At 47.7% G+C, this 12,412-nt stretch overlaps 1 protein-coding gene across 2 annotated transcripts in view; it reads left to right on the top strand.

The window, feature by feature from the left end:
- DENND2B (DENN domain containing 2B) overlaps positions 1-12,412 on the top strand; it is a 99,407-nt gene that overhangs the window by 56,721 nt on the left and 30,274 nt on the right. For both annotated transcript variants that reach the window (XM_040630754.1, XM_008683803.2), the window contains exon 3: positions 7,788-9,032. In XM_040630754.1, the coding sequence (XP_040486688.1) occupies positions 7,788-9,032 (1,245 nt within the window). The remainder of the gene's footprint in view (positions 1-7,787; positions 9,033-12,412) is intronic.

Below are 12,412 nucleotides of genomic sequence, written 5' to 3'. Positions count from 1 at the left end.
ATGATCAGAGCACAGTCGTAGGTGTCTTTTAGCTGTGTTGTATTTACTTTTGTACTTCTTTTACCTTCCTGGAGCTATTTATGGTGTTCAAGCACTTTTTAAAGGTACATCATTTTAGCCACACAGCTAGTATGTAAGGATACTCAGAGCAAGGGTTTTTCCTGTTTCATGGATAAAGATTCAAAGAATTTAGATGACTTTTCCATGAGCATATCCAGTGAGTGAGGGAACCAGGACCAGAGGGAACCCAGGTTTCTAGATGCTTGGTGTGGTATATGATTTTTGCCATATGGGAGAGGACTTTGGGGACTGACAGCCATGCTGGTCTGCACTAAGTGCTTTGTGTTGTTCTTCAGATCATGTGTGGCAAAGAGGGGGAGCAGGGGAGTCTGTGAACAATATCCTGGGCAGGCATAAAGATACCGAGGTTTTAACTATTTTTTATTAATTCATTTAGTCATTCAATATAAATATTATTTCCTACCAAATTCTAGATGCAGTGAAAAGAGTAGGGGATATCAAGATTAATAAGACACCATCACCACCTTCGACAAGGTCCACTCATCGTCTAGTAAGGGAGACAAGTGAGGAAACAGTGTAGTCCAATAACATGTTACAGGTACCGTAACAGACATTTTTCCAGGTGCAGTGGAGGCATCAAAACTTGGCCATCTCCACCTGGAAGAAGGGAGTAGGGTCAAAAGAGATTCCAGAGCAGAGCTACAGAGATAGAATTCTAGGTAAAGCAAACAGTGTATGAAGGCCTAGAGGCATGAAAAGCAAGGACTTTGATGTGGGTGGTTTGGGGATTGTATGTAGGAAAAGACAGATGACAAAGTAAAAATAGGGACCGGATCACAAGGGGCCTTGTCATCCAAGCCAGTGAATTTGTACTCCCTTCTGTGGATAATGGGGAGTTTCAAGCATGGAGAGTTTTGTGTTTTAGAAAGATGTCAGAAGATGAGAGGACTGACTAGAACTGGGTTAAGATTAAAGGCAGAAAGAGAAATTAAGAGATTGTTTTAAGAGTCCTGGTGAAAGATCAGATCTGAACTGAGGAAGTAGCAGTAGCAGTGGGGAGGATGAGGAAGGGGGCAGATCTGAGAGATGTGAAGGTTATTGAATTAATAGGACTCAAGTCATTAAGCACATCATTGTGTTTGGGGAAGGAGCTAATACAGATGCTTGAAAGAGTAGGAAACCAAGAACAAATCTGGACCTTTTCTCTACTCAGTGAAATGTGTTGGAAAGCATGAGGTAGTAAAAGCCAATGGTGGAAACATAGAGCAGCGTAGGGATGAGACCATGGGAAAAGTCATTCAGCCCAGGTGGGTGGGAGTGAAGCAAAAGGGGTTCTCCTGTCTAAGGCCAACCGTTCTAGATGGGCATGGGGTCCCCATCCCCTTTACTGCCTGCTTAAGGACATTGCTGGTGCATTTGCCCTCTCTCGTCCTCTCTACTGGATCATTTCAGTCATCATTCAAGCATGCTGGGTCTTATCTCCTAGCTCAAGATAACTTGCTTCTATTACACCACATTCTCCTCCACCTACCACCTCATTTTCTTGTTCCCCCTTTTAGGAAAACCCTTTGAAAGGGATGCCTGAACTCTTTGTCTCCACTTCTCATTCAGGCTCCAGTTCAGGCCTTGGGCTTCTGTAGCTACCGACTCCCTAGATGAGCTCATATAGGCATATAGTTTTCTGTCTTTTATTATTGAAATATAGTTGACAAACAATGTTATGTCAATTTCAGGTGTACAACACAGTGATTTGACAATTCTGTACATTATGCAGTGCTCACCACTGTGTCTTGTAACCCTATGATGTTATTACAGTATTATTGACCACAGTCCCTATGCTGTACTTTTCATCTCTGTGACTTATTAATTTTATAGCTGGAAGTTTGTACCTCTTAAACCCCTTCACCTGTTTTTCCCATCCCCCTACCTTTCTCCCTTTTGGCAACCATCAGTTTGTTCCCTGTGTTTAAGGTCTGTTTGTGTTTTGTTTGTTTGTTTGTTTATTTTGGTTTTTAGATTCCACATATAAGTGTAGTCATATGATATTTGTCTTTCTCTGTCTTATTTCACTTAGCATAATGCTCTCTAGTTCATCCATGTCATCGCAAATGGCAAGATGTCATTCTTTTTTTATGGCCAAGTAACATTCCATGGTATGTAAATATGTGTGTATGCACGCGTGTGTGTCTGTCTCACATCTTCATTGTCCGTTCATCTATTGATGAACACTTAGGTTGCTTCCATAGTTTGGCTGCAAACTATGAATAATGCTGCAATAAACATTGGAGTGCATATTTCTTTTTGAATTATTGCTTTCATTTTCATTGGGCAAATACCCAGTAGTAGAATTACTACATTAGATGATATTTCTATTTTTAATCTTTTGAGGAACCTCCATACTGTTTCCCATAGTAGTTGCACCAATTTACATTCCCACCAAATGTGCACATGGGTTCCCTTTTCTCCATATGCCTGCCAATGTTTGTTATTTCTTGTCTTTTTGATACTAGCCACTTAGTCATATAATTTTAAATAATATCTAGATACTGCTGATGACTCCTAGGTAGAGGTTTATAACCCTAACTCCATTCTACCAGGTGCTCAGGCAAAAAACCTTGTCATCATCCTTGACTCTCTTTGTCTCTTTTATCCAATTCATCAGCAAATCCTATTGGCACAGGCCAAGCCATAATACTCTCTGGCCTGGATTATCACACCTTTAGGTGATCTCCTTGCTGCCATGCTTGCATCCCTGCCCTTCGTTCTCTGATATGAAGTCAGAGCATTTCATTTTTCTGCTCATACCCCTTCAAGAGCTTCCTTTCTCTCTCAGAGTAAAAACCCAAGTCTTATTATTGGTCCTTGGGTCTTCTGGTGCCTCTCTGACTAATCTCCAGCCCTCTGCTCTTCTCACTCCACTCTATCCATACTGGGCTTTTTGCTGCCCCTAGAATACAGTTAAGTATGTAGTTGCCTCAAGCCTTTGCCCTACTGCTCCTTTTGCCTGCAACATTTCTCCTCTGGATAAACACACTATTTCCTTCCTTCAGGCTATATTCACATTGTCCCCGGCAGATGGGCCTTCCCTGACCTCCCTCACTTTGAATCTCTCTCTCCCTTTACCCTTTTTTATTCTTCTTCATTAGCTCCATACCCATCTCTCAGTGTTGGTTTGGTTATTGTCTGTTCACTCTGCACAAATAAAGCCACACTGCCTCCCTCTACAAGACTATAACCTATAGAGAGACTTTGTCTAATTTTAGTCTGTGCTGATCCCTGATGCCTAAAATAGCACCGGGTATATATTTGGATCCAGGCACCACCATTCATGTGGCTACAGTTTCCCATTGTCCAACAGGGGGAGAATTATCTTACTTTCACTGCCAGCCTGCATTTGAGGAACTGGAAAATAGCTAGAGGGGACTGGTGCCTATGAGTGAGTGAGCACCCCCCTCCCATCCATGCCCAGGAGATGCCCTCTGCTGTGGGAACACTGCCACAAAGAACCATGCATCCTCATTGCCAGTCCCCATCGTGTTCCCCCTTAAGTCTCCTTGTTTTCTGGGTTAACAGGTTGTCCTGAGCCCTCCTTCCACTTGGGGCAAAGACTGATGGAGGCTGGTTCTATTATTGGAATTACAGAACTAGCTCCATTTGCAGGGAGTGCTCACAGGAGATTCTCATGCCAGAGCTCCTAGTAGAGAGAGTGAGATCCAAACATCAAGACCATGGAAGCTGCTCTGTGGGGAAGTGGGGGAGAAAGAGGCATGGGGATGGAAGGTTCTGGGCAGTTCTTCTGCACTGGGATAGGACAGGCCAATTATATATGAAGCTGACCTTTCCCACCTGCATCATTTTACTATTAAAACAGTTGATTACTTCTCACATTTCTGTGTATTTACTGGGCAGTCTGTCTACTGGTTTCCCCTGGAGTCTCTCATGTAGCCAAGTTCATTTGGGTCCAAGGTGACCTCACTCATGTGTCAGCTCACTTTGGGGCTGGCTGTTGGCTGTGGGGGCCTCTGTTGCGTTCCACATGGCCTCTCATCCTCTAAAAGACTAGACTGGCTTCCTAACATGACAGTCTCAGGGTAGCATTCTAGGTATGTGAAGAGGGACTCTGCAAGGCCTCTTAAGGCCTCAAGTTTGGGACTTAGCTTAATTTCTACTCCATTCTGTTGGTCAAAGCAAATCACAAGGTCAACCTAGATTTAAAGGGCAGAAAAATAGAACCCACTTTCTGACATCATGAGCTGCAAAGGATTTATGGCCATATTAAATTTACTCCCTTCCTCTTCTACTCCAGATGTTTAGACTCCAAGGACAAAGGTAAGCTCTTTGAAAAAGTTTGCCAAGTGATTATTCTGAATAGTGAGCCCCTTGTTAATATTAGTAATTATCAAGCTAAGGCTGAGTACTATGTGTTAGCCACTGAGTTCAGCACTTGATGTATGTTGTCTCTATTCCTTACAATAACCCCCTGAGAAGTGTGTTCTCTTAACCTCCATTTTACAGATCAGGATACTAAGGTTTAAAGAGATAAAGTTCTTTGCTCAAGGTCATGTAACTTGTTAGTGGCTACTCTGAAACGTGAACCCTAAGGCATTTTTACCCTCTCATGAGAACAACTGGCCTGGCATAACCTGGAGACTTAGTGGTAATGATAACTTAATACCCATGATAACTAACAGTCGTAGTGAGTTACAGTATATGATATCAGTTCACATCCATAGTCTCATTTGCCCATTATGACAACCCTGTGATGTAGTCAGAACAAGTTTGAGGAATTGAGACTGGAAGCTCAGACAGAGTGAGTGGCTTTGCTTATAGTCACATTCCTAAAAAGGTAGAATCAGAAACATGGAGAGATAGTGGTGAGTTTTTCTGTCAAGTGAGAATCCTGTGAGGGCAAGGCCTTATCTGTGTTATTTACGAATTTATCCCTAGGACCTTGGAGTGAATGAATGCTGCCTCCTCTGGGATGAACCTGGGGATGACCAGGCCGCAGGTCAGCTTGGGCAGACCCCTCCGTCCATCCCGAGCTGCTAGAACGCACTGGGCCTGGCCTGTGTGGGGAGGTGGCAGCAGAAGCACCCGCGGCTCTGCCCGGAACTTGGCAATGATAAAAAAGACCAGCAGCTTGAAAGGGAAGGGCCAGCCTCTTCTCCATTGGATCCGTCCTGAGAGGAGAGAAACTAAACCATAGTTAAAGCAGGTCAGGCATTTAGGCTTTGAGAGAAGTTCTTCCCTTGTGGAGACATTTCCATGCTGGGGTACTAAAGGAAGTGAGGGAGTCACCTGTTCTAGAAGCATGCTGGAGGTGGACGGACCAGAGAGCCTTACCTTAGTTCTTTCCCACCTGTGGGAGCCATGCCATACACACCTAACCCCTGCCCCCAGAAGTATAGTGGCTTCGTGGCCTGGTGAATTCTCACCTTGGGGGTTGGGGAGACTCATCCCTAGGGGAGCGTGTATCAAAATGTGTGGAGAGATGAGGCACATATGGGAAGATTCCGAAGAGATTCTGAGTCTCATTAGGTACCTGTCCTCTCCCACTAGAACTTAAGTTTCATGAGGACATGGATTTTTGTCTCTTATATTTATTCTTGTGTATAGCGCATAGAGCACATCCTGGTACATAGTAGGTGCTCACTAAATATTTGTTGAATGAATAAACACAAGTTCAGGTTGTTTTCTATTAAAGGCATCTTCTCCCACCTCCAAATGAGACTAACGGAAACATAGAGTCCTTTGTGGCATCCAGACACTGCTGGCTTACAGGGCTGGACTGATGATGACCTTTGGCATCCATGGTTCTGTGAAATAAATGAAGGACTTAAGGCCTCCCTCGATTGTGAGTAGGTTGGGATCTCCCCAGGCTCAAGCTTGGCGCATTGCCCTGCTACTGCCTACCCTAGGGAGTGCTGAGGCTTATTCTTTTCACACGTCCTTGCTGAGCAGAGTCTCTTTGGTCATTGGCTTGGCTGGGCACTGCATTTCTCTCATCTGTGCCCATGTACACGTGGGATGGCTCTTGTTTGACTTGCCCTTTTAAAAACAACTTAAGCATGTTGAGGTTTCCTGTTGATCGGGGGCAGCCAGAGGCTATGACCCAACAGGGAATTGTCGGCCAATCCCTGACTCACCCAAGCTCCAGTTTTCTGTGTGTGAGCAAGCAGTGACAGCAGGCTGGCTCGAGGGCAGCTGGCTGCCTTCCTGTGGATGGCATGGCCCTCTGGAGCCTGTGAGGCTCCTGCCCAGCTTTAAGGGCCATGGCATGAGGGTCAGGTAGGCCTTCGGAGCATGTGGCATTGGCAAGACCCTGCTGTCTTTGAACTAAAACTGTTCGAGGAGAGCGCCGGGAGTTGACAGTGATTACCCTAGCAGACAACTAGAAAAGTGTACTGAAAGGGAAGTCTGCTCATGGTTCTTGTCACTAAGCTCACCTTTACCTTTTCCTTTCTTTATTTGTCCTTCATTCACTAAGCACCTTCCACATACTGAGGACGTGTCCTTCCACCTGGAAGAAATCATGGAAATCATGGACTGGTAGGGAAGAGGTGTAGAGGTCTCAAGGGGGAAGAGGTCCCTGATACTTATAAATGCTACATTTGAGACAGAGCTGTGCACAGTGCTCTGAGGGTTTCTGCTGGGTTATATCCGGGAGCCTAGGCAGTTCACAAAGATGGCAGAGGCTACTGCTTCCTCTTGAGAGGGGCAGCGTTGTATTCGGTAAGGTCCTGTCCTGGCTTCCCCCCTCACCAGCTGAGGGACCTTGGATGAGATATTTAGCTTTTCTGTGCTTCCGTGGTTTTCATTTGTAAAGTGGAGATAATAATAATAATAATTATGTAGAGTTTTAGTGAAGACTAAATGAGTGAATAATATGTGTAAAACCAGTTGTTTAGGACTCTTCCCCCTATTGGCTAAGGCCTGCATGTGGATTTAGTACTGAGAAGTGGCTGGTGCTTGTCTGAAGGGGTGCCGCCGCTGGAGGCTGGAAGCTGCCTGAGGAGCTGGCCTCCCCTCCCCACAGGCACCCTTGCGGATGGGGCAGAGAGGACTGTTTCTTGAGGGACCCTGCTGATGCTTTGAGACCTTCAGGGATCTGAACGCTGGTCAGAACCCAAGCCGAGGTGCAGTATGCTGTGCCAGTAACAGGAGTCTCAGGGGAGACAGGGGTTTGTTAAGGAGACAGATCGAAGGGCTTGGGTGTATATTTGGGGTACTTCAGGAAGTAGCGTGCAGGAAATGCTTTCCTGAGAACCGATCAGCAGCATTCCTTCCCAGTGCTGCATTCAGCAAGGCCATGTTGGTAGCTTGAAATCAGCCGCAGTGGGAACATTTATACCACAGAGACTGGCAAATGTTACAGATCCGTGCTTTCTCTTTCAGAGGGCCGATCGCTAAACATTTTGCAGCACACGCCTGGCCTTACTGTCCTCTAGTTGGTAGTTGCAGCTTCTTGGGATCCTCTCACCTGACACAGAGCTGGCCTCTGTTCCAGACAGTGCTCAAGGCTTCTGAGATTGAACTGGGCAGAGAGACCCATTGAGTTTGGCCTGCTGTGGATACGCAGCTGTTCCTTTCCTTGAGGACAGCCTTGAAAGGTGTATTACGTGACTAGAGTACTTCGAGCTTGGGTGTCCTGCAGGAAAGAGATACTGAGCGCTCCAAAACTGAAACACCACGCCTCTGGTTGTCAGACCACTCATTGCCATTTTCTCTTCTTTTGCTTTTTTTGTTTTTGTTTTTGTTGCTTTTAGGTCTCAGTCAGTCTCTCCACCTCCACTTCTCTCCCCACCGAGGAGTCCCATCTACCCGCTCAGTGATAGTGAAACGTCAGCCTGCAGGTACCCAAGCCGCTCCAGCTCCCGGCTGCTCCTCAAGGACTGGCACCCCCGTGATCTTTCACCCCCAAATCCTCAAGCTCCCTCCCCGGACACTGCACCACCCATCTGTCCCCTCAAGGCCACCAACTTCAGCTATTTGGACAGAAGCCCTTCAGCGTGCAAGAGAGAGGACCAGAAGGAGAACGTCCAAGGGGCAGCCCAGGATGTAGAGGGAGTAGCTGCTTGCCTCCCCCTTGCCCAGAGCACCCCATCCCTGGGGCCAACAGGTGGCTCACGGAGCCTCTTTCTGAACCGTACCGGCACCCGTGCCCACAGCCTGGGCATCCGGGAGAAGATTTCAGCATGGGAGGGGCGCCGAGAGGCTTCGCCCAGGATGAGCATGTGCGGGGAGAAGCGGGAGGGCTCTGGGGGTGAGTGGGCGCTCAGTGAGGGCTGTCCCAGTGTGGCGCCATCCCCCTGCAGCTCAGAAAAAGCCTTCGATTTCAAGGGCCTCCGGAGGATGAGCAGGACCTTCTCAGAGTGCTCCTACCCTGAGACCGAGGAGGAGGGGGAGGCGCTCCCTGTCCGGGACCCTTTCTATCGGCCGGAGAGACGGGCAGGCCGGAGTGAGCCCAGCGCCTTCCTCAGGGGGCATGGCAGCAGGAGAGAGAGCTCAGCAGTGCTGAGTCGGATCCAGAAAATTGAACAGGCCCTGAAGGAGCAGCCGGGCCGGGGACTCCCCCAGCTCCCCAGCAGCTGCTACAGTGTAGACCGAGGGAGAAGGAAGACTGGGACCTTGGGTACCTTGGAGGAACCAACAGGGAGCACGAGTGTGAGCACTGGCAGCCGGGCAGGAGGAGTGGCTGGAGTTGGGGGGGAGGCAGGCCCACCCCTAGAGAAGGATGGCAGTGGCTCCACTAAGCCAGGGACCCCTGGAAATAGCCCGAGCTCTCAGCTGCTGCCATCAAAGAGCTCCCCTGATCCCGCTGTGAACCCTGTCCCCAAACCCAAGCGCACCTTTGAGTATGAGGCTGACAAGAACCCCAAGAGTAAGCCAAGCAATGGTCTACCTCCTTCGCCCACACCTGCTGCTCCACCCCCCCTGCCCTCCACCCCAGCCCCACCAGTCACCCGGAGACCCAAGAAGGACGTGCGTGGTCACCGCAAGTCCCAGAGCAGGTAATGAATGCTCCTCCAGTGTCTTAACAGCCGGGCACAGTGACTTTCCTTTCAAAGGAAGATGCAAAAGCAGACAGTAATTGTGGGTGCAGTCAGTAGTGATTCCTAGGTCCCAAAGCAGTGAGTCATTGTTAGGTGGTAACATGAGTTCTGCTCTTGCTGGGATAAGGATGCGTAAATGTGAGTGGGAGGGTGAAAATGGTTCTTCCAAATGCTGCCTACTGAAGGTGTGGGCTAGATTTGGCCTTTGGGGGAGAGTTATACTGTGTCTTGAGGCCTGTTGGAACTTCCTTCATCCCTGTGGGAGGGGTAGGGCCACCTTCCTTTTAGATAAAATGGGCAGTCCCTTGAGGACTCATAGTAGGATCTTAGCCTCATGACCACCTGAAATGCCAGTACTAGAAACTTATTTCTTTGAGGGAAGCATCATCTGAATACCGCTGTTGTCCTAACACGGTAGTATTGACATATTTAAGGTGATTTTCTCTTTCCTGAGGACTTCCTGGCCATTTAGGGACCCTGGGCCTACAGGGAGAGGGGATCCTTGGATCCTAAAAGGGGAGACTGATGGAAAAAGGAAAAAGGAGTCGAAGAACATTTTATTGGCTTCTTGGCCATGTTCAAGAATGACCTGTCCTGACATTCTCACTGGTTTCCTGGTCAGTCTCAGCATTCCTGACCCTGGACTACCTGAGCTGTCTAATAGTGACTGGGAGTTGGAGCTGCTGGGGTTTGAAAAGTTGACAGGTGTCTTATTTTCTGAATTGGGGTAGGCTGGGAGCCTGCCTCCTTGGGAAGGCCTAATCTCCCTCTCCCTCACCACCTTTCTCTTCTAAACCAATGTCAGATGGCATTCAGGTTTGTTTCACTTCTCTGGATTCTTCCATTGGACCCCATACTTCAGGCTGCATCCAACATATCCCATCTCATACAGGTAACTGTTTAGCCACGAGAGGAAGACATCAGAAAGTTTCAGATCCATGGGCCGGAAGACCCCTTGGCTAAGGGTAATCCTGTGTTTTGGCTCACCCCAGCCTGCTTACTGGCTCTTAAGTCTTTAACAGCCCTACGAGAGTGTTTGCTTTGTTCTTATTTGTCCATTTCTGTAAACACCCATCTAGAGCCTGCCATGCACCAAACCTTGTACTGGTTAAGGGGACACAGGGTCAAATAAGATATGATTCTTCCGTTCTTCCATTCTTGATGTGACGGGTGCACAAATAAATCCTAGATGCTGTTCTATGTGCCGTGATCCCTGTCAGTGCAGGGTGCTATAGAGACCCCAAGGAAGAAATAGCTAAATTAGGCTGGGGAGTGAGCAAAGCCTCCTTCTAGAGGGAGTTGCTGAGCTAAATTTAGAAGAGCAAAAAATTTGCAGTTAGCTAGGTGGAAAAGGGGGATGCGAGAGAGTACATCAGCCTGAAGTATTATGTATACATTTATACATGATACACATACCATATGTGGCAGGGTCGCTTCACGTAAGAGGTAACTCCGCAGATTTAAAAACTGTGCTCTTGGGGGAGAAAAGGCCGTTCGGAAAGTCGACTGTTTATTTGCCTGTTCAACATAGTGAGCATATTCCCTTGAGGAGCAGGCGAGTTTGTTTCTATGCTGTCACGTATGATTCTTTTATTTAGTACATCTTTCTATTTAAAAAAAATGCAAGCCAAATATTTCTTTGGGTATTCAACCAAAGAAAAAGATGTCTGTTAAAAAAATCTATGGAGAAACTGACTATATTAGTCTTAACCCAAGATAGTGTATTGGTCTTCAACGTGGTGCCTTCCTGAGGGATTTTCACGGGTAATTTGGCTGAACATGATTTGTGTCTTATTTGCTGACTTGAGAACTACCTGCAAAAGATGCTGACCCCACTGTCCGTGTATATCCGTGAGAGGTTGGTCTCAGACCACCAGTTTCTGTGGGCCCGTGTTCGGGAACCACTGCGCTCAACCAGTGGATGTTGAAGTGGGTGAGAAGTCTGGGTCAGAAACAGATTTGGGAGCTATCATGGTAGGAATGGTAGATATAGCCAAGTGACTTTTCAGGCTCTTGCGAGGGGTTCACCTAGATATAGTACTGACCCCCAGATATAGTATTTGGCCCCCAGAAAGTACAGAGTGAGAAAGAGAATCCTAAAGACAGAACTCTGAGAGACCCTGGCATTTAAAAGGCAGGCAAAAAAGGTGAACCCCCTCCTCACAAGAGCCTGAAAAGTCATTGCCAAAGAGGCTGTTGACTATGTCATAGAGGCGAAGGAAGGAAAGTACCAGGATAGAGTGTTCGGCTGTGTCAGGTGCTCCAGAGTAGCCAGGCAGGCTGAGAACAGAATGTGGCTTTTAGGACACCTTTAGTCCTTGACTTGCACCCCAAGACTCTCAAGAGTTTTTCATTAAACAAAAGAGAAAGGCTGAGATGTCTCATGGTACCCAAAAGAAGGGGAGGTGTTGATGGGTGGGAGGAGGTCCTCAGTCAGTGCCTTTCCTTTCTCCCCTTCCCCAGGAGTTTGCTGGGACCTCCCTTGGAGAGAGAGAGGATGCAACTGGGGTCAAGTCTTAGATAATGGAGGAGAGGAGGACAGAGTACTGTGGGCTCAGGCTGTCTGAGAAGCTAACAAGCCGTGGTTTTGAAATTCTGCAGTAGAGGGGATGGCCGTTTGCAGTGTGGAAAGGAGCAGGTGACTCGCTAAAGGAAAGCTGGGTCTTGGAAGTAGCTTCTGACTACAAATTGCCCTCCTTGTTCCACCTCAGAAGCAGTATGATTTGTTTGGAGGGCTCAGCCTCTCCTCTTCCAACAACCCACCTACCACCAACTGCTTGCCTGACCCCCAGACAGCCCTAGGCACCACCATCCACTGTTGAGACCTTACCACCTGTTCGGATTGGGAACCCTTGCTAGGATGCAGGTGTGATGGAGACTCCAGAGGCAGGACAGGTACTCCATTCTTGTGGTACTGGCAGATACTTCTCAAGGATGATATGCTCCAGGACTTGGAGGCCCAGGTCAAAAGCATAGACCCTGGAGCCAGACAGCCCGGGCGAGTCCTACCTCTTGTCACCTCCTCTCCCTGAGCCTCCGCCTCCTCATTCATAACATGGCACAAGAGCTCGTAGCAGCGTTATGCAGATGAACGAAGTTCACAGGCAAGGCATTTGAGACGGCATCTGACACAGAGCACCCTGATGAGCTGGGGGGTTGCTACTGGTGTTATTTACAGGCTCCCAGTCTGGGGCCTCTCAAACCGTTTTCTCCTCATTTGAGTGGTAAGTTTTGATCCATCTTGATGTGTTGCTTGGTAGCTGATTGGTGAGGAGGACCTCTGGTCTTTGCTGTTGCCCATGGCCATTCCCCCAACAAGGCAGTTGGAATCTAGTATT

Source organism: Ursus maritimus, unplaced genomic scaffold (assembly GCF_017311325.1).
Source record: "Ursus maritimus isolate PB19 unplaced genomic scaffold, ASM1731132v1 scaffold_16, whole genome shotgun sequence".
Classification (NCBI taxonomy): Eukaryota; Metazoa; Chordata; class Mammalia; order Carnivora; family Ursidae; genus Ursus; species Ursus maritimus.
This window is presented reverse-complemented; position numbering and strand designations above follow the sequence as displayed.